Source organism: Callorhinus ursinus, unplaced genomic scaffold (assembly GCF_003265705.2).
Source record: "Callorhinus ursinus isolate GAN/ISIS: 27379988/994484 unplaced genomic scaffold, GSC_fseal_2.0 scaffold10, whole genome shotgun sequence".
Lineage (NCBI taxonomy): Eukaryota > Metazoa > Chordata > Mammalia > Carnivora > Otariidae > Callorhinus > Callorhinus ursinus.
Genome location: NW_027397072.1, coordinates 60,150,397 through 60,173,504, shown reverse-complemented (window position 1 = coordinate 60,173,504; position 23,108 = coordinate 60,150,397). Strand labels below are relative to the sequence as shown.

The window sequence follows — 23,108 nt, the reverse complement described above, 5'->3', positions numbered from 1 at the left end:
CTCAAAGAGTTTACAATCTCATTATAGTGACAAACAGTTTTAACACAAACTGTAGGAAGGAATTATAAGGAAACATGTGCCCTTGAGAAAAATCACCTTATTTCTTAATGTAAAGCATAAATTTCCAGCTGGGAAACACTGCTATTATAAAACACCTTAATTAGTTCATGCTCTTTAAAGGAAGTTGTTTTTAGAAAAGAAAATGTGTTATCCTATCACATCTTTATGTCTGGTTTGAATTTTTAAAACAAAAATTTGCTTAAGGAGGAAAAATGATAGATTCATACATCATGCACAGAAAGACAAAATATGTCTGCAATAATGTATAAAAATTTGAGCACATCTGGGTCTACTATTAAAGAGTTAAATCTGAATTACTTTAGAGATTTGCCTCTGACAAGTTATTATGCACAATTTCATCATATATACAACGGTGTTGATATTTACCCCCAATTAAGATTATAACTCAGATATTTATAATTACTTCTGTCATAATACAGAGGGTTAAAAAAAAACCTGGTATAAAAACTTTTCTAATAATTTACATATCAACAATAATTTGGAATAAAACTAGGGATAAAAAGAAAAAGTCATGATAGTGTGGATAATTTAACAGCAAACAGTGCAGAAATGAACACAAATTTTAAGTACCTATTTTTTTTCTATATTTTATTACTTTTTACAAAAATGGCTCAGATAAGAAACTTAAAATACCCAGTACGACAAGTGTGAGGATTCATTCTGTGAGATGTATTGCAGGGAAAAGAATGGGCAAATAGTATAATTTAAAGATGTTTATTGATTCAGACTTGCCAGAAAAATTTTTTCAAATCACCAAAAGCTAATACTTCTCTCTGCTCTCAATGCCATGCCATTTGTTTCCACCCCAAATAAGGAAGTAACATATACTTTTATAACTAATCAGTTTGTGACAACTATGATTCTCAAATGCTTTTTTAAAAAATACAAGTAAGGTCAAAGTTGCAAACCATATGGAGCGATTAAAAAACCTGACTAGGCAAAGCCTTACTCTAACTGACCCAACAGCCTTTCGGCTGGACTTGGCCTTTTCAGGCTACAGATGACTTTGCCCAAGAGCCCTGTTACCTATCGGAGGGCTCTCATGGATGTTCTTAACACCACAAGCACGGATGCTAAGGCCTGAGGCTGCCATTGACAGCACAGGCACAGACAGGCGACCCGCTGAGTCCGTGTTACCCCCTAACAGATTTCTCTTCTCTGCTCTCTTCATTGGTTTCCTCTTTTTCCTTGTAAGAATCCTGGCTGTTTGTATCAGTAAAATGATTTTCTTCCCCATTCTCTCTTTCTTCTATTTTTTCTTCTTCATCAAAGCTGGAGGAAGAAATTTATCAATCTTTCAAAGGAAAAATGATTTGGTTTAAAGGTCAACAAACCCCTTGCAACGTATGCCATCATGCAGTCTTCCTTCCTCAAGTGTATGAGCTCTGATTTATCAAGAAAACTCTACAAAAGTGCCAGTTGGGAACTAATCTATTTCCAAACCTTGATTGACTCTTTAAACTTCATTTGAAAGCATCTTATTATTTACATCATTTATGTCAGTCAGAAAGTTAAATCATTCTGCTTTACTTTATCACCATGTAATATTTTGAATGTGCCACGTGTTAAAATATCAATGTTTTACAACAGTTCACATGCATTTTGTTAGGTTTAAAGATCTTTTAAAAATATAGGACAGAATTTTATGCTTTCTGGCAGGTAAGAATTTTTTCAAAGGTAAACCATTTAGACTCATATATGTTACCTTTCTTTATCTTCAGTGAAACTCTTCCTCTCTTGATTGCTGAAGTACTCAATTATTTTTCCACTTTGGCCTTTCTTTGAAACAAACTCATCAGACAGTCCTAGTGCTTTTAGGGTGTTAGAATAATGCTTTTCTGCTGCCATTCTTGCATTTTTCTATAGGAAAGACAAACCTTTTTAGAGGAGAACAAAAGATTTTAAATTTCCATTAAAAATGTATGGGTTAAAAGCTCCAGCGAAAGTTAAATCCAATAATCACAGTTGGCTGACTGTATGCAGACCTTCTGACCAGCAATCCCACTCCCAGGCATATACGCAGAGAAGCTCCTACATATGTGCCCGAAAAGACCTGTACCAAAATACTCGGGACAGTACTGTTTGTGAACAACCCCAAACTGGAAACAACCCAAATATCTCTCAACAATAGGATGAATAGTGGTCTATTCATACAACAGAATAAAATAAAGCAATGACAATGAATGAACTCTAGTTGTACATGACAATATGGATGGATCTCATGAACACACTACTAAGCAAAAGAAGCAAAACACAAGAGAATACATATAGTATGTATGATTCATTTACATAAAGTCCCCAAATGGGTAAAACCAAACTATACTGTGTAGGGATAGGTACATAGGATGGTAAAACTGCAAAACACAAACAACAATACTAACAAAAACAAGGAACTACTAATTTCAAAGATTAGAATGGTGGTTACCTCTAGGGGAGTGGGAGAGGGTTTTGATCTGTCAAGGGCACAAAGGGTTTCTGGGGTGCTGGCAATGTTCTGTTTGTTAACCTAGGTAGTAGCCACATGAGTTTTGGCCTATAGTTTATTCTTTATACTATACCTGTTTTATATACTTTTTAAAAAAATACACTTTTATGACTGTTGAAGACTATCTGGAAAAATCAGGGAGAAAATAAGTTTGTGAGTTGTCAGAGGGTTCTTTTAGTTTATGTACCTACTGTAATTTTTATTCTTTACATGCCATATCTCTAATCCATCAAAGATGATAAATTCATCATTGTTGTTATCTTTACTCTGGAGGAATCAATGGATACAGCAAAAAGAACAAGAATTTAGAACTCGGTTCAAGTCTCCAGAATGTTGTTTCCTGACTTTGGGACCTGTGAAATTGTGATGACCCTCTCATACCTGAAGCAAGACAGGAGTCATCACAGTTCCTGAGAAAACGGGCTTTCCAGGGTCACAGGATGACTGGGGTTCACACTAGTGCCTCAGCTTTAGTCACCTTTTACCTCCTATGAGTATAGGGCCAAGAATTGCCATCTGGACTTCCAGCTGAAGCAAGGTGACTTGGAATGGGCCAGTTCCAGTCCACCAATGGCACCCATATTGGAAAGGGTGTGGGAGAGCACCCAGTGTCACCCCCAGATTTAACAAATAAGGAAACCAAAACACTCCCCACTGCCACTAAGGTTAAGCAGTTTGCTTAAGGTCACAAGGATAGTGAGTGGCAGAACCAAGTCTCTTGACCATTTCCTGGGTCTTTCCCACTGCACCATGCTGCTTTCTCTAAGTAGTACTGCTCATCCCGGAGTTTGAAGGTAGCTTAAACCTGACTTCAGCAATGCAGGTGTCAGATGTTTATTTGCCTAACCTAGAGACTCCAGCAAAATGAGGGACTATAGCATCTAGTGTTTCATGGGAGAAACCAAAATAGCAAAGACTGATTACAATGGATAAACTATCACCAGTGATTTCCTGAAGCTCTGGAAAACTGAAAACACACTCAAACTGTTGCTAAAATGCACCCACTATGAATAAAAATGATTTTTAGAAAAGTTAATAAAAATGCATCCAGAGGGGCGCCTGGGTGCCTCAGTCAGTTAAGCGTCTGCCTTTGGCTCAGGTCATGATCCTAGGGTCCTGGGATCGAGTCTGGCATCAGGCTCCCTGCTCAGCGGGGAATCTGCTTCTCCCTCTCCCCTGCTCGTGTTCTCTCTCACTCTCTCTCTCTCTCAAGTAAATAAATAAAATCTTAAAAAAAAAATGCATCCAGAAGCTATGAACACCAACACACAAGCCTTGAGGACCTGAAAGTCATGGCAAAGTGAGAAGATAAGAACTATGCCCCAAAGATGGTAAAGCAGAATAAAGAAACCCCAAACCTAACTCTAAATGCATTAAGAACAGTATATTCTGATGCAAGCAAATTAAATATAAAAGAAATTAAAATGCCGAAGTCAGTGCTCATAAGTCTTCATTTGAATTTGCTTTAGAATTTAGAATCTACTCAATTAATAAACCCTGTGATTTCCAAGAAACAGGACAACATGGTTTGTTCTGTCCCGGGTCAGAGGCTTACTCTGCTAGAGGGTAACTCAACAGCAGCAAGATCACAATTAATACTAATAAATGGATAATACACAAAGTTGTGAGTGTATGTATTAAATAACAGCTATTAATTAGTAGCAATAGTCACAGAAAACAGACTGCAAGAAAAAACTGCGCTAAAAAAAAAAAGAAAAAACTGCACTAATTTATGTTAACAAAACCAAAGCAATGGTGAGTCACTGCCAGTCACTCTATACATAGAATTACCTTTTAATATTTTATATCAAAGTGAATAGTATATAATTATTCTTAATTGAAATAAACATTTCCTCCTTGCATTTTACCATGCAAAGAATTGCACAGACTATGAGATAAGAGGAACAATTAAAATAACTGTATGGGGGCGCCTGGTGGCTCAGTCGGTTAAGCAGCTGCCTTCAGCTCAGATCATGATCCCGGGGTCCTGGGATCGAGTCCCACATCGGGCTCCCTGCTCGGCGGGAAGCCTGCTTCTCCCTCTCCTTCTGCCTGCCGCTCCCCCCTGCTTGCATTCTCTCTCTGACAAATAAATAAAATCTTAAAAAAAAAAATAAAACAAAATAACTATGATTATTTTATTTTACTATCAAAGATCACAAAAAAATTAGTGTTGCTTCTTCAGGAAACCAAAATAACATGCAATGATGAAAGTTTGTCTACAATCAGTGCCCTCATTTGAAGAGGGAAAATTACTTATTTTTCATAACTATAAGTTTCATTTATAGTAATTCTTTCACTTATTCAATTACTGAATACTTCTTTTGTAACAAGTCCTCATGGGAGGTAAGGGGGAATATATGGAGAGAGAAAAGTGATTTTGGAAAAGGGACCAGCGTATGTGAGGGCCAGAAGTGGCAAAAGTAGAAGTCAGCTGTGAAACTGACCTATGTTTTCAACATTTAAAATTTCTCTAGGGGTTTAATTTCACACACGCTGCTTATTTTGCCTCACTTTCTCTGGTGCTTGGAAGCAGGAATTCACAGCAAGGCACAACTACTTACTCAGGCTGAGACTCATCACTAACAGGTCAGCTCAGCGCTCTCACCCCCAGCTAATCCCAGAAAAAAAACAAGAGGTCATTATCCTGGCTAATTTGATCTTGACAGTTCAGTTTTGGTTCAACAAATGTTTATTAACATCTCCTCTGTGCCAGACATTATCCTAGGTGCTAGGTATTGGGAATACAAAGATTTGACCACAACCTTTAAAAGTAACTAGCTAGAAGGGAACAGAGATCCTGAAACAGCTAATGCCCACACAGTGCAGCAGGAGTGAAGACAGAGGTATGCAGAGGGTAATGAAAAACACAGGAAATGGCACCCAATCCAACCTGGGAAACAATGCAAGTGATTTTATACAAAGACTTGAAAGATCAGGAGGAAAAACAGGAAGAGGCTCTAAGAGTGTTCAGAAATAGCATGAATAAAGATTTCAAGTTCGAAACTCGTAGTCTGGTACGGTCTGAAAGTAAAGGGTGTCCATGGTGGGGGGGTTGGGGGAGTGCTGTGGTTGAATAATTTGGTTTAGAATTTAGAATCTACTCAATTAGAGGTTAACAGGGATCAGAGTGTAGAGAGGTCTATACACTATGCTAAGACTCACAGCGTTATCTTCTGGGAGAAAGCTGGACAGCTTAATCTTAAGTGTTTGGAAGCAGACTGACTTGGGTCCAATCTTAGTTCCATTATTGACTAACTGTAAACCTTACTAGTTACTTACCTTCTTTGAACTTCAGCTTTTTCCTCTGTAATACAGGAATACCCACTTTGAAGTACTGTTTGAAGAAGTCAGTGACAAGACCTCTTGATACCATTCATTGAAAATGAGAACGAGTAGAATCAGTGAAAATGCATGACTGTCACTGTCACCAGAGGTTATTTACTACCTACCCAGGATTAACATTTTGGCAAGGGAACAGGAACGGCAAAGTGAAAATATAATGGGTGGCTTTGCAAAGAGCAAGGCCGGAAAAACCAGTCAAACCATTACAACAACTCAGAGAGGACACAAGAGAGGCTTCACATAGCATTTCACCATCAGGAATAGAGAAAGACAGATCCAAAAATTATTTGGGAAGAAAACTTGTCAGGTCTCTCAGCGGCGACTGAAAGAGGTAGGAAAAGTGGTTCCCAGTCACCAAAATTGTGGCCCAACCAAAACAGGAAATCAAAGAGGAAGATCTAGTTTGAGGCAAGATGAATGTAAGATGTCTGTGGGAAGTCTGCGTAGATATAACCACCAGACAAACAGACATAAGAGCCTGCAGGTGGGAGCAGGAAATAACTACTTTGAGCTAAAAGTCAATCACTTTCTGCTAGGTTAATACAGAATTTTTCTGTATTTTTCCCTCTAAAGTTGAAACTAAGATACTAAAAAAAGAAACCCACCCTTTACAATGAAAAGCATCACATAAAATTATATCCAAATCTGTAAGTAAAGGGTTCCCATAACTTTGAGAGATTGAATATATAAATTCACCTATAATACCTGTCCCTGTCCTCAGCGCATTATTGAGAAGGGCTGTCCAATAACGCTGGCAGGAAGCTCCAAATGCAACAGCTTGAAATTCCCAACACAGCACCTGTAACCTCCAGTGATTCTATTGTTAAGCCATGTCACCCACAAGAACACCTCCCTTGTGAGTACAAAGAAGATGATGCGAAATGGACAGGTAGGTATCTCTTAGGATAAGATTGTAAAACCGACTATAAATTTAGTAAAATCAGGACTCACTGTCCATAGGACCAAATTATTTTCCCAATGAAAAGGAAGTCCTTTCAGCAGTTGTAGGTAAGAATGAAAATTATAGACTCACTTAAAAAAAAACGATCAACATGGGTTAGCCTGGTGATGGGTATTAAAGAGGGCACATTCTGCGTGGAGCACTGGGTGTTATGCACAAACAATGAATCACGGAACACTACATCAAAAACTAATGATGTAATGTATGGTGATTAACATAACAATAAAAAATTGAAAAAAAACGATCAACAAAATGAAAAGGCAACCTACTGAATGGAGGAAATATTTACAAATGATATATCTGATAAGGGGTTAATATCCAAAATATATAAAGAACTCATTCAAGTCAATAGCAAAAAAACAAATAATCCAATTTAAAATGGGCAAAGGATCTGAACAGACATCTTTCCAAAGAAGATATTCAAATGGCCAACAGGTACATGCAAAGGTGCTCAACATCACTAATCATCAGGGAAATGCAAATCAAAACCACAATGAGGTATCACCTCACACTTGTTAGAATGGCTCGTATCAAAAAGACAAGAGATAACAAATGCTATACTAGTGAGGATGTGGAGAAAATGGGACCCTTGTGCACTGCTGGTAGGAATGTAAAATAGAACGGCCGTTATGGAAAACAGTATGGAGGTTTCTCAAAAAGTTAAAAACAGAAATACGATACAATCCAGCCATATCCAACTTCTGGGTATTTATCTGAAGGAAACAAAATCACTATGTTGAAGAGATATCTGCACCCCCACATTCACTGAAGCATTATTTATAATAGCCAAGCATTATTTATAATAGCCAAGACGTAAGTATCCATCAAAAGATGAATGGGTAAAGAAAATTGGTATATGGGCAAAGGAATACTATTCAGCCATAAAAAAGGAAGTCCTGCCATATGCAACGATATGGATAGACTTTGAGGACTTCATGCTAAGTGAAGTAAGTCAGACAAGGGAGACAAATGCTATAGATCTCACTTATATGTGGAATCTAAAAACAGAAACAAAACAAACTCACAGAGAAACAGATCATATTTGTGGTTACCAGGGGAATTGGATGAAGGTGGTCAAAGGTATAAACCTCTAATTATAAGATAAATAAATACTGGGAATGTAATGTACAACGTGATGACTGTAGTTAATATCACTATATGGCATATTTGAAAGTTGCTAAAAGAGTAATCCTAAAAGCTCAGATTTTAGTAAATCCTAAAAGTTTGGTATCTATATGACATATGGGCTATTAACTAAACTTATGGTAGTAATTGTTTTGTCATATATGTATGTCAAGTCACATGCTATACATCTTAAATTTACAGTGCTCTAAGTCAGTTATATCTCAATAAAACTGAAAAAAAAAAACCTGGCAGAAATAAATCTGATTCCATTAACATTTTGTTTCATTTTTTAATTCTTCAAGGACTTCCAAATCATATCATGAAAACTCACCTTAATATATGGCTAAGTTGGTACTAAAAAAAAAAAAAAAAAAAAGACCAGCCACGAGAAACAGGTTGTGAAACTATTATTTTGACTATGACTGCATTAGCAGCATGTTCTGTATCAAGCTGCCATGCTGCCTCAACAAGATTTGATGTTCAGATTTAAGCACAAACTTCCTGGACTGATTTGATGAAGCTGTCACAGAAACGATAATATGTCTCAATAAATTATATAACATATAAGAAAAATAGACTGTAAGTTAGGAGCTAGAGATGTTAAAAAAAAAAAAAAAGAAGCTGACTGTAGCTCTTAAATTCCAACAAACACAACCTGAGCAACTCTTTCAAATAGTAGTGGCCTGTGTTTTAATTTTTCTTCTCTTTCTTCTAGTTCTCGTCGGTACTCTCTCATCCTTTCCTTTTCACTTTTTCTAAAATCAAATAGAAGGAATGGAATTTTAAAAAGAAATAATAACTTACATATATAACAATTAGCTTAGATGACAAATCAGAAATGAAATTACGAGCACGGCTTACAATTTACCACAATTCCTTTCCTAGACTGGTAAGTTTTTATGGAATGCAGAAAAAAAACCCTAGGTTGTGAGAGCACACATTTTACATCCTGGGAACAGTCTGGATACTCTGATGTTTCTGAAATTTTTAAGACATAATGTATTAAAAACGCTTTAAACTGGCTTGGAGAGATGAATAAATGCCCTCTTGACTCAATTTTAAGTGCAGAAAACCAAGAAAATTTAGTCCAAATTAGATATCTTCTCTTTAAGGAATTTCTTCTGAAAAACAAGACCCTGCTCTTCTTTTTCCCCCTAAATGAGATCTCCCATAGGTTGGTGGCAAAGTTAATTAAATGGGAGGAGGTCAGGGGAAAATAGGGAGTAAGGGAATAGAACGTAGAGAGGAAAAGGAACCAAAACACATAAATTCACAGTAAATGTACTTACTATTTGCACAAGATCCTATAATGATTAAAATATGCTTTTTCCTCTATGTAAAACATACTAACTCTACTAAGATAATAAGATTTCATGGATTAGAGAAAATAATTGTACTATAGAAAGATAATTATGCTTAATTATACACAAAATTGGTATTATGAAAAATCCAGTTTACTTTCTTAGGGTGAATAGTATATTTCTAAAAAATTTTTGTTCAAGTCCATCAAATTTCTCCATCATGAATTACACTGATATACATTATAAGGAATATAAACATAATATACATTATAAAGGAATATACTTATTATAAATACTATGTATTTAAAAAGGAATACTCATAATTAAAAGCAAATATAAATTTGGGGGGTTACTTATAAATCAGATTAAAAATTAATAAATCATATTACTTACCCAGCTTTGGGGGAGATATTTTCCTACTTAAACATTAACAATTTTACAGAAAAATGTTCCTCTGGAACACTGGTTTTCAAACTTTGTACTACAGAATTCCAGTGTTCTGTGAAGGGGTTCTGCAAATATTTTTATTTATATTATATTTATTTATATTAAAACTGCAATGAAATGCAACATACACCACTAAACACTGATACATGTGTTAATTGACACATCACATAATTGGTGTTAATTGACATCAATGTGTTAATTTGCGATATCAGATTTCATGCAGACCTTAGAACAAAGGTCTTTGACAGATCTCTTTGTTGAAGAATATTCTGAGATTACATGGCAAACTATTAAAAAAGAGCTTTATCCGTATGAATCAAGATTTTTCAATGTTAACTATACTGGAATTAAAATAAAAAACTTAAAAAAAAAGATTTTTCTCAATATTGTACTGTACAATCAAAAATAGTATAAAGAAGGGGCCTGTGGCTGGCTCAATCAGTAGAGCATAGAACTCTTGGTCTCAGGTCATGTCACGTTCAGGCCCCACATTGGGCATGGAGCCTACTTAAAAAAAAAATAGTATAAAGAAAAAGAAAAGATTACATACTGACATGCAGTTACCCAACTATTAACTATGGCCACGATATAAAACGTTTCTGTTCATCAACACGGCATTATGATCCTCGCCATGAGGTGAGGTGAGTGTGAAGGTATACACGTGTGTACGTCGAGTGTAAGTGATAGCAACTTGAACCCAGAAACTAAAATACTAATTAATCTGTTCACATATTATATCCCCTGATTAAAAAAGAAAGTTTGAAAACCAATGATCTAGAAGTTCAGGATTCTTTTATGGTACCTGAGAGATTTGACTCTGGATTTAGACATTTGAGCTAAACTTTGATGTGAGTCATAAGCCTTAGCCCGGATTGTCAGGAGTTTCTGCAACTCTTTCATTCTTTGCTTCTGCTTAGTTAGGATCCGATTTCTCTCTTCTTCCAACATTTTCTTTTCCTCAAGTGATCTCCTGAGGGCAACAAACTAAGGCTTAGTTCCCTTTAAGCCAATGAGAATGTTGTTTAGCAAAGATTTCACATGGGAAAATACAAACGTTGAAAAAAGGCAACCTTTTGAGAAGGCTCTGACTTGTGAAACAGGAAATCAACAGGCTAACTAATCTTTTCTATCCCTCACGATTCATAAACTGGAAAATACATTCATTTCTTAGAAGGACACCCTCTGGCAAAATGCTCTATCTAATATAGTAAAATATATTAGCAAATATAATTTCTTCATGTTTTCAAATTGACCAGCATAAAATCAATAGAGCTACAAACACTGTTTTAGCAACCATGAGTCAGCTGGTACTACATCCTAGTCATTTACCTCGTGGCTTGTGCTCGGCCTCTAGAAGATACTGTGGGCATTGGAGGGTTGCAGTTACAAGGCACAGGCTTTGCACTTGCACTTCTTCCTGATGACTTGTGCCTTGGAGACAGATTAGGCCACGTTTCTTCTAAATGTTCTACATCTGCTGCAATGTCTGCCAACATTTTCTCTCTTTTAGTGGATGCATTGGAAGCCGCATGAAAATCAGATGGCTTACGGCCGGTTAGGAGTTTTGAACACTTCTGTTCTGAGAGGTGTTTCTGGTATCTCTCAGGAAGGCCTTCAAAATCAGCAGTCTGGCATCTGAACTTGTGTTTACACTTCAACTTTTCAGCCTGTTCAGGATACTTGAGCTTCCTCAGAGCGCAGCTTCTGTGACCTGACCTAGAAGGCAGAGGGGATGAATTCTGTAAAAGCTCTTGGGCTCTCAGCTGCGTCATAATGTCTCTAGAGAGCTCTTCTTCTTTTAACTTTTCATTGGAGGTTGAGCCGTAAGTAGATCGAGGTACAGGTCTGGCCTTAAATCGATTTGTTTTCTTTTTAGACTTACACAAGTCTCTCAACTGCTTTTCCCGGATTGCTCGCTTCTGTTCCTCCCTTGCAATAAACTTAAATGGCTTTTGTGAGGCCAAAAGAGCTGCTTTGGTTTTTTCCTTCAAACATCTCCTGCGTTCTTCATTTTGCTTGACTATGTCATGATAAAGGGGGAGAAAGACGAATGCAGGAACTGGATTGGCTCGGAATTTTTTCTTACACTCTGATTCTTCTTCTTGTTCTTTGAGCAGCTGGCGTACCATTTCAATATCTGATTTGGATTTCATGTTCTCTTCTTTTTTCCTCTGTTCCCTAATCATCATTTGAAAAGGCTCAGGTACTGTAATCTTTGGCACCCATTCTCTTCGTTTCTTCTTTGTTTTTTCAACTGCTGGGAAATCAGCATCTTTACACTGAATATAATCTTCAACAGAGAAGTTTGTCCACATGTTGTTGATAAGTTCTTTAGCATAGCTCATCATCCTCTTTTTCTCAGGATACTCTTTTTCTGAGTTGGGCAACTCATCTTCAGAGGAAGACATAATCAAGGAGGAACACTGTCCTAAATCAGGTTCTGAAAATGATGTCATTAACGAGATAGGGTGATAGTTTTTTTCTGATTCAGACCTAAAAGAGAAGAATAATTAAGTTACACTCTCAGTTGCGTGTGACCAAATATAAAAATTAAGAACTATAAAATCAAGATATAATTAGTTAGAAGATAGGAGCTGGGTAGATAGGCCTTATAATTATCACTTTTATTTAGAATAGAGCTAAGAGATGCCTATAAATTATCTAATTCAACTCCCTCTTTTTACAGGGGAACCTGAGGCAACAGAGGCTCCTTGTGGCTAAGCTCTACTAAATTCCCCACATGTTTTCCAGAGTCACCATCTTAAAACATACATCTCGTCATGTCACTCCCCTTCTTGAAACTTTTCTATGATTTGCCATTGTAACAAAGTCTAGATTATAAAGTCCTTCAAGACTAGACCCTGTCTGGGGCGCCTGGGTGGCTCAGTCAGTTAAGTGTCTGCCTTTGGCTCAGGTCAGGATCCCAGGGTCCTGAGCTCAAGCCCCATGTCAGGCTCCCTGCTCAGTGGGGAATCTGCTTCTCCTCCTCCCTCTCCCTCTGACTCTACCCCGAGCTTGTGCTGTCTCTTGCTCACTCTTTCTCTCTCCAATAAATAAATAAATAAATAAATCTTAAAAAAAAAAAAAAAAAAGACTAGTCCCTGTTTACCTTTCCTGTTTCACCTCTTGCCCCTCTCTACCTCCAGTTACCAATCTTAAGTCATATCCAACCACAGGAAGTTCCTCTCATACACCATGATTTCTCATGCCACCATGCCTCTGCACACATGGTTTCTGTTGCCTAGAAGCCCACTCCTTGCTTCCTGCATCTGCTACAGCTACTCCTCCTTTAATACTGAACTTGGATATGACAGTTCCATAGAAAATTCCTGCCTGCGTCCCTCTACCAACACCATGACAATGATTGATCCATTGCTTCTTCCTCTGTCTCCAAAACACTGTTACATCATGTTGTATCACAATTTTTGGCTATCAGCTAGTCTTTGAGCTCCTTAAGAGCATCTTGATTTTTTTTTTAAAGATTTTATTTATCTATTTGACAGAGAGAGACACAGCGAGAAGGGAACACAAGCAGCGGGGAGTGGGAGAGAGAGAAGCAGGCCTCCCGCTGAGCAGGGAGCCCGATGTGGGGCTCGATCCCAGCACCCTGGGATCATGATCTGAGCCGAAGGCAGATGCTTAACGACTGAGCCACCCAGCACCCTGGGCATCTTGATTTTTGACTCCTCAGTGCCCAGGCAACTTCTGGCACACAGGAGATGCACAATTAGCATTGACCAACTGGATGAGTTAAGGGACCTGCCTCAAGTTTCAAAACAAAGAGTTCATAGCAGAAATGGGTCCAGAAATTACAGACTCTTTTGAAAACCTGAATCAGATTTATATCTTAGTCCTGAACTCTTTGTGTGTGTGTGTGTGTGTGTGTGTGTGTGTGTAGTATAATTTATTTACTTACTTACTTATTTATTTTTTTGAGTATCAGAAACGGGAAAGTTTATCAAAGCAAAAAGTACACTCTTGAGATACAAGAGCGGGAGCACTTTATATTTTTAATGAGCTCATGTTTTTTGTTGCTGTTGTTTTGTTTTGTTTTATAAGCTCCATGCCTAGCATGGAGCCCAACATGGGGCTTGAACTCACAACCCAGAGATCAAGACCTGAGTTGAAATCAAGGATAGGATGCTTAACTGACTGAGCCACCCAGGTGCCCCTGAACTCATGTTAATCCACATAATATAAAGGGTTTTAAAATTAAATTTTAATATTTATCATTTAAAAATGGCCCAGACTAGGGGCACCTGGTTGGCTCAGCTGGTAGAGCATGCAACTCTTGATCTCGGGTTTTAAGTTCAAGCCCACATTAGGTGTAGAGACTATTTAAAAATAAAATCTTTAAAAAAATAAAAATAAATAAAAATTTAAAAGTGGCCCAGACTAAATATGTTGATACATATCTATAGTTCTATGAGTGGCAGGTCAGAGAGAAAAGACTAAATGACCACCAAATGACTCTCAAAACAAGAAGCCATTGGTGGGTAAGCCATCACACATTTCGAATAAAATCCAACCTCTGTATATCATTAAAAGTACAAAGGGATAGTTGAGAGAAAATATTCTGAAATAGTTTTGTTCTGCACTTTTAAGAATACATTTTACAGCCCACAAATAACGTTATGTACAAACTCACCTGGAAGAGACACTAGAAGCTTCTTCCCTGATGATCACTGGCTGAACTTCTTTTAAATTTAATTTATTCTGGTACATCTTCTCTAACTTTGACATAGTTTCCAAGTGGGCAGCTTTCAGCTCTTCTAGCTTCCTAAAATACTCTTCATTAGAGTGGTATATATCAGAAAGTTCCACAAAGTCCTCAATGCTTATATGTGTTTGTTCATCCACCTCAGAAATGTTGGTATTAAAATCAGCCTGGTAAGAGGAAAAAAACCTGTCATATGGTGTTTAGAACTGAAAGACAAATTAAATTGACACCAATTCCCAATGCTGCTTCTTAAAGTGTACACTTAATTTGGTTATATGTTCCTTGTAGGCTACATACACATAATGGATTATAAGTTACTTGTGAACTATGTACAATGTCAAGGGCCCCAACCAAGAGCCCAGGTGGCCAGGCCATAGCCAACAGGAACGTTGAAGGATGTGAGCAGAGGAGTGACATAGTAATGCTCAGAAGGAGTCTTCTCGTAGCAAGTGGGAAAGAGTGAAGGAAGGTAAGTTTGGCAGTAGTTAATGGGCTATTGCAAAGGTCTGAGTTAGAGATATTAAAGGCAAAATGAAGGGAGCAATGCCAGGGACAAAAGCAAGGAGGCTGCCTTGGGAGATTTAGGAGGCTGAAGTATCAGCTTGATAATGGCTTCGGTTGTGGGCAAGAAAGTAAAAAGATTTCTGTTTGGGAGTGCTGTCTAGGTAGATGGTGGTGCTGCCATGCATCAATATAGGAATACAGTGGAAAAGAGTGTTTTAGGGAAAGGAAATTAATCTCTGTCTTAGACACACTGAGTTTGAAGGGATAATAGGGCAGCTAGATGTCCAGGAAATGGGGAGGAGGAGGGGGGAATGTATGTGGAGAGCTGGTAATAAGGCTGGGCTGGAGAGGGAGACATGGCATGTACCAGTGCACACAGAAGTGACAGGTACAGCTTTGGACATGGATAAGGTTGACTAGGGAGAATGAAGCAACGAAAGATGAAAACCTGATGATGGGGCGCCTGGGTGGCTCAGATGGTTAGGTGTCTGCCTTCGGCTCAGGTCATGATCCCGGGGTCCTGGGATCGAGTCCTGCATCGGGCTCCCTTCTTAGCAGGGAGGCTGCTTCTCCCTCTCCCGCCCCCCCCCCCTGTTTGTTCTCTGTCAAATAAATAAAATGTAAAAAAAAAAAAAGCAGGGAGAGGAGCACTGATATGAAGGAGAAAGTGGTCAGGAGAGATACAAAGACGAAGTGACAAGGGCATTCAAACAAAAGGAGCTTTAGTTTCGTTTGAGTTTGGAAGATAAAGGAAGGCTTCCTGGAGGAGGTGATTATTTGAGATGAGTCAAAGAATGGAAGAATCTGGGGGGTCAGAAAGAGTGTAGGGGGCAGAAGGAAAAGTATACTCCAGATAAACTACCAGATTAAGCTAAATGACATTAGTAAAAGCAGAAGGGACGGACAATATGGTGGGGAGCAAGGTGCACAAAGTTGCAGGATAAGAGGAGAGTAAAATGCATAAAGCAATGTGGGGAGCAAGCAGGAAGTGGTTCCCATCTCTCATTTAACTACTGGCTCCTAACCACTCACTGGTTACCTGGTTTCAGCTTTCTTATAACCCTTCAATAAGGAACACCCATATGGAAGTTAAGTAACTTTTCAGTTTGGAGCGTTGTCATGCCTTGGGAGAAAGATTACAGGCATGGTGTCAGCATTCTCATTCAAGCCTAGGTTCTGCCCTTCTTAGCCATTCGACATGGGCCCTTACCTTCTGAACATCAATTTTATGACATGTAAAGTAGGTGCGCCAGGTGTTAAACTATTGTCTCTTGGCTACAATGCCACCCATCTAGCCCCTACTATGTGATGCTGGGGATGGGATTCTGCGGAGTGTTTCTGCTTTGCCGGCTGTTCTCCATTAGGCTCTGCCAAAGGTAAGACTAGAGGGAAACTGCAAGGCTGGAAGAGAAAGGGACTTTATTCCTTCCTGTTAGTTCTCTGTCTGCTTGAGTCTCCCCAGCAATGGTTCTTCCCCGGGGCAGCAGCAATTCCTTCTAGAAGCAGCAGCTGCTTCCAGTTTGCGGTTTTTCCAATGCTCACAGAATCAGCAAAACCATCTCAGGACCTTTGCACTTGCTGTTCCCTCTCCCCGGAATGCTCTTCCTCCAGATATTTGCACGGCCCACTTCTCACTCCTTCAGGTCTTAATGAAATGTTATCTTCTTGGGAGCGCCTGGGTGGCTCAGTCATTAAGTGCCTTCGGCTCAGGTTATGATCCCAGGGTCCTGGGTTCAAGCCCCGCATCGGGCTCCCTGCTCAGCAGGAAGCCTGCTTCTCCCTCTCCTACTCCCCCTGCCTGTGTTCCCTCTCTCTGTCAAAATAAATAAATAAAATCTTAAAAAAAAAAATGTTATCTCCTCAATAAGGTCTTCACTGACTACCTGATTTGAATTACCTCTCCCCCCACTTGTTGTCAGCCACCCTTTTCTGCTTTATTTTTTTCATAAGTACTCACCACCAACTGACATTCTACATGACTTTACTTATTTGTGTATTGTATGCCTGTTCCTACCAAAAAGGAAGTGTCACAAAGACAAGGATTTGTCTGCTTTGTTCATGGCTGTGTTCCCAGTGCCTAGAAAGCTCTTGGCCAATGGCAAATACTCAAGAAATATTTGTTGGATGAATGAATATAAGCTAAAAAAAATATTAAGTTTCCACAGGGGGAAGAAGATAGGTATTCCCTCACAGAGGACTGAATCTTTTGAAGAAATACTGGCTGCCCTAAAGAGCTATATTCTACTCAGTATTAAGGAAAGGGATTATTTTCCAAAAACTACAATTAAAACCAGGAGGATATTCCAAAGAACTATTTTTGGCAAAAGCATCCGTACGCTCTTCATTCATTCTTTTAGAACATCACTTAAAAGGAGGCCTTATAACAATCATTTTCACAAAAAGGATAAAATGTACTTGGACCTGGAAAAACTATTTGAAAAAGTTATAGAAGGATGAGCAGCTTCTGACGAGATGGCGCAGGTATCAAAAAACTTAGGCACTGACTTTTGCACAGTATCCATTCCATTTCAGCTTAATACTTTTAATTTTTCAGATAAAGTGATCTCTCAGTGTTTTATCTAAAACAGGTGAATGGTTAATAAGCAACTTCCAATTCTAATGTCATCTTTAATTATATCCACACAGAAGAAAATATTTAGTAAATCAAATAACATAGGCCGACATTATTTTCCAAGAACCTAAAATAGCACCCTTTCCCTTTAATTGTCAGCTTTCTATGGAATGTTGTACATGTAGCCACCAGATTAGAGGATAATCTTCCCTAGATCGGCTTGACCCATTTAGATAATGACTCCTTCCAGCACATGTCGCTTCATTAGTAACCAGCACTCATTATTATTATATGTGTTCTTGTCTATGTAGTATCATCGGTAGTTCTGGAATTTTTATTTAAAAACTTCTTTGCATTGAAAAGATTTCTAAGGAATAAGGTAGATATACATATACTAACATGGATAAACCCAATAAATGTAAGAGAAAATACAAGCTGCAGAATAACATGTATATATAAAATGTGACCATATATTAAAATATTATGTATACAGGAAACAGAAAAAAACCCAGAAGACTATATATTGGTTTCAAAACAGTGGCTACCAGTGGCGGGGAGTGGGGGGGTGTCAGATTTTCTTTTTGGGTGGAGAAGTGTTAAAAAGGACCTGGGCCTTATTTGTAGCATTTGAAATTTTGTAAGATTTTAAGTAATCTCTACACCCAAAATGGGCTCAAACTCACAACCCCGAGATCAAGAGTCACATAGTCTACTGACTGAGCCAGCCAGGCACCCTTGTAGCATTTGAAATTTTATTTTATTTATTTATTTTTAAAGATTTTATCTATTTGACAGAGAGAGACACAGCACAAGCAGGGGGAGTGGAAGAGGGAGAAGCAGGCTTCCCGCTGAGCAGGGAGCCCGATGTGGGACTGAATCCCAGGACCCTGGGATCACGACCTGAGCCGAAGGCAGATGCTTAACAACTGAGCCACCCAGGCGCCCCTCTCTACCTGACTATTGAACACTAATTCTTTTTTTTTTTTTTAAGATTTATTTATTTTAGAGAGAGTGTGAGTGTAAGTGAGTTGGGGAGGAGCAGAGGGAGAAGGAGAGAATCTCAAGCAGCCTCCCTGCTGAGTCTAAGAGTCAGACACTCTACTGACTAAGCCACCCAGGAATCTTTTTTTTTTATTAAAAATGTATATATTTTTAAGTAGGCTCCGCACCCAACATGGTGCCTGAACTCAGGACTCTGAGATCAAAAGTCCCATGCTCCACCTACTAAGCCAGCCAGACACCCCTTAAAAGCGAGGTTCTTCAGAGTTCTATATTAGGCCCTTTCTCTTCTTTCTCTACACTCTCTCCATAAATGACTTCATCCATTCCCATTGTCTTAAAAATGCCAGACACTCCCAGATAGAAGTCTATAGTCCAGACCCCAGGACTACAGTTTCATAGGCCCAACTCCTTCCTACATATTTCCACTTAGTAGTTTTACAGGCATCTCAAATTTACCATGTTCAAAACTGAAACCCTGCGGCACCTGGGTGGCACAGTTGGCTGAGCGTCTGACTCTTGTTTTGGCTCAGGTCCTGATCTCCGAGTCGTGAGATCAAGCCCCGCTTCGGCTTCGTGTACAGCGTGGAGTCTGCTTGAGATTCTCTCTCCCTCTCCCTCTCCCCCTCCTGCTCATGCTCTCTAAAATAAATAAATAAATCTTTAAAAGAAAAAACAAACAAAAAAACCCCCCCAAAACTGAAACCCCGATTCCCACCCAGCTTGTAAACCTATTCCTCCCCAAGTTATCCCCAATTCAGTAAATGGCATTACTTTTCATACAGCTGGTCAAACCAGAAAACAGGGAGTGAACATGCTTGATTTCTTCCTCTTCCTTGGCCTTCGCATCCAATCTAACAGTAAGTCCTATCCATTCTAAAGAAATCTGTCCACTTCTTGCCACCTCTCCTGGACTAGGACCAAGACACCACCACTGGCCCCTGAATTACTGCAACAGCCTCCTAACCAATTTCCTTCCTTCTGCTTTGTCAAAGTCTCCAACCATTCTCCACAGAGCCATCAGTCATCTTTTAAAAATGTAAACAGAAACATGTCAGATCTCTTAAAAGTTTTCAAGGACCTCCTGCTGTACCTGTACCAACAATAACACTACAACCCTTACCTTGATCTTAAAGGTCGTGAATGATCTGGCCCAGCTAACCTCTCCAACCTCGTCTCCTTCTCCAACACCTTCCTTTCTCCCCCACCTTCTCTCTTTTCAGATCCTCAATCACACAAAGCAATTTCTCTTCCTATCTTAGGTCTTCTGCACATGCTGTTCCCTCTGCCTGGAATGTTTCTTCTATCCCTAGTCTTCAAATGGTTGCTCTTTCTCATCTACCAGGCATCGACTTAAATGTTAATTCATTTAAGTAGGTTCCTGGCTACTTCTTTTTTTAATCATAGAAACCTGTTCATTCCTTTCCCAGCATTTCTCATCTTATAATCATTTGACTATTCATTTTGTATTATCTAACTTCCCCACCGGACTGGAAGCTTTGTGACTATGTCTGCTTCACCCACAACTGAATGAACAGTCAGTAACTAGCACTTAATAACTGCTTGATATTTGTTGAAAAAGGTTACCCCATTAGGAAAGTCAGTGAAACTTTAACTGTGAATTAAAGAATATTGCTTTACCCATGTTATCATCAACCACATAACAAGGCCTATGGAGTGCTATCTTCAACTGAGGCTAGATTCAAGGAACATGCCTCAGAGCCCAGTATGGGCTCAGAGTCCTGCAAGGGGTGTGTTCAAGAGGGGGATGGGGTTGGCTTTGACAAACCAAAGGACCCAAAGGAGCCTACTGTGACAGTTGGTTCTCTAATCAGTCTTTTTATTCTTTTTTTTAAGTAGGCTCCATGCTTAGCGTGGAGCCCAGGGTGGAGCCCAGCATGGAGCCCAGCGTGGGGTTTGAATTCACAACCCTGAGATCAAGACCTGAGATCAAGGCCTGAGCTGAAATCAGGAGTCGGACACTTAACCAACTGAGCCACCCAGGCGCCCCTCTAATCAGTCTTGTATGGTGCATATAGTATCTGAGCTTACTACATTTTATAGATGACAAAGTTGAGACAAATTAATCTTTAAAAAACAAGGTAGAGGGGCGCCTGGGTGGCTCAGTCAGTTAAGCGGCTGCCTTCGGTTCAGGTCATGATCCCAGGGTCCTGGGATCGAGCCCCGCTTCGGGCTCCCTGCTCAGCAGGGAGCCTGCTTCTCCCTCTCCCCACTGCCTGCAGCTCTGCCTACTTGTGCTCTCTCTCTCTCTCTCTAATAAAATCTTTAAAAAATAATAAAATAAAAAATAAAAAAATAAAAATCAAGTTAGAGACCCAAGACAAACTGTGAAGAAGACAAGCTTGGCTCCTGCACCCTTTCCTGCCTTTTCAGGGCTTCGTCCTCTAACCAGTACCCTCTATCAGGTCTACTGTGGCAGCTCATCCAGGTTTGCTTGTGGATCCTCCAAATGTGGTAAGTCTTAGAACAGTGTCAAACCCATAAGACTTAGCTCCCTTTTGTTTGCTTGGTAGGATCCTGTTCCTTTAAAACTAGGTTATCAGATAAACTAATGTCTCCTAAGGTACTAAATTTCTAATACAAATTTGCAGTTTAGCAGGGCACTCTGGAAGTATGCCTGCCACTACAGAAATGACGGACTCCTATAGCGCAGCAAGCCAAAGGAGATTTATTTAATCTTTGGGTGAGTTGTTCAAATGACAGTCTCACTGGCAGTTACTATTATTATGAATTTATATAAACTGTTCTTTAGATATGACACACATTTTCTCATTTGGTTCTCCTAATATCCCGGTGAGACAAGAGAGACATTTATTACAGTTCTTTTACATATAAGGAAACTGAGATGAAGAAAGTTACATCTTAATATCACCTGGCAAATGGCAGAGAATGGATCCTAACCCAGGACTCCCAATCCTCTTCCTCCACTCAAAATCTTTTTCCTGTATCACTTTGCCTCCTTTGTCGGGTACTGAGATTTGGGTTGTGGAGAAACTTTATCATGAATGAAACTGTTCCCAGGACTCTGACCCTGGTTCATGTTCAGGGTCTCAATCTGCCTTACTCTGGAGGACCTCAAGGTGTTTGTCTGTTGGTGAAATACCATAAAAGGGTTGCTACAGATTTTCTCATCAACAGTCTTAGTGTAAAAAGGGTAGAATTCCAAAATATCCAGTGATTTTATTAGCCACAGACCACAGTGTTTTGTATCAGAGAAGCTTTGGACAAATGGTATTAAGAACCTTTAACTGAGGGGCGCCTGGGTGGCTCAATTGGTTAAGCATCTGCCTTCAGCTCAGGTCATGATCCCGGGGTCCCGGGATCAAGCCCCGCTTCCGGCTCCCTGCTCAGCGGGGAGTCTGTTTCTCCCTCTCCGTCTGCCTGTAGCTCTCCCTGCTTGTGCTCTGTCAAATAAATAAAATCTTAAAAAAAAAAAAAAGAATCCTTAACTGGGGGTAAGGAGGTTTGTATCTGCACACTGCTAGTTAAAATTCACTGTTCCCATCTTTTAAGTAAATAGAGTAGATGGCAGACTCAGCCCTCTACCTGATGGGCAGGTGTTCACGACACTGAAAATTGCCGACATTTGACACTGAAAATTGCCGACATTTGACACTGAAAATTGATCGGTGAAAAGGCTTTCTCACCCTGAAGAGTCGTTTAGGAAACTGGAACCTCAGTAATTTGCTTCTCTGCATGTGTGTATGATCTGCCCACTGAACTCTTAAACGATTTTAAACACCGCCTCTCATGTACAATGTTGTGTTAAAATGCACTAATAACCAAGACTTGAAGGTGACAATAAACCACACCCGACAGCACAGTTGATTCACCTGAGTTTTATGGGCTACCCACTATGGGGTATATCGACATCAGTTTTCCCCAAGTTGAAAAGAAAAAGCAGTAACTACTTCCAACAGATGCTGGAGCAAAAGGAGTAAACTTCTGTACTTTATACTCTCTAGAAATAAATGCTCTCCAAGAAATTTTTACAATCTCTTTGTTAAAAATTAAAAGATTTTCCAACGCCTCGGTTTTGAGTATCTTCCGTGGGGGCAGAGAGAAGGTGGTGGGCCAGGTTTACTGGGTAGGGAGGAGCTGGACAGGGCGCCGTGTTTCCTAGCCGGTCCCTCAGCCCAGCGGCGACGCAGACCAGCCTTCAGCCAGCACCCGGCGGACACCCAGCCCCAGCCTACGTCCCGCCCCTGCATTACCCGCGCCCGCGCCGGCAGCACCGCCTTCTTCTCTTCTTCCTCCTCCTCTAAGGTCGCAGCTGCCGCCCCCGCCGCCAGGGCCTCTAAAGGGTCTTCGCGTTCGTACTGGGCGACCTGCGCTCCGGTGCTGGGATTTTCCGGGGTTTGGAGACTGGAGGCCTCCAGCTTCGCCGCTCGGTGCGAGGCGGCCATCAGCGCGCCGCCGAGGCCTGAGCGCCCGCGCCGGCCCAGGGCGGGGAAGCTGGCGCCGACTCAGGCCACCCGGCGGCTCCTGGCTTAGGGCGGGCGGTTACTAGGGGCCTAGTAACTAGGGACGCTACAGGGGCCGCAAGG

General features: G+C 39.8%; 1 protein-coding gene across 3 annotated transcripts; it reads right to left on the bottom strand.

The window, feature by feature from the left end:
- Nucleotides 1–844: 844 nt before the first annotated feature.
- On the bottom strand, nt 845–23,108 carry FAM161A (FAM161 centrosomal protein A). Of its 3 annotated transcripts, XM_025868711.2 has the most exons (7): nt 22,776–23,086; nt 14,394–14,632; nt 11,075–12,238; nt 10,548–10,715; nt 8,653–8,752; nt 1,787–1,941; nt 845–1,353 (listed from the first exon to the last, which is right to left on the bottom strand). In XM_025868711.2, exons 1-7 carry the CDS (start codon nt 22,965–22,967, stop codon nt 1,215–1,217), a joined length of 2,157 nt encoding a protein of 718 aa, XP_025724496.2. In that variant the 5' UTR covers nt 22,968–23,086; the 3' UTR covers nt 845–1,214. The 3 variants fall into 3 exon arrangements, 2 of the variants coding, with proteins under 2 accessions (XP_025724496.2, XP_025724497.2); XM_025868712.2 differs by lacking the exon at nt 10,548–10,715 and having other exon boundaries at nt 22,776–23,099; XR_012379807.1 differs by lacking the exon at nt 8,653–8,752 and having other exon boundaries at nt 1,218–1,353; nt 22,776–23,108.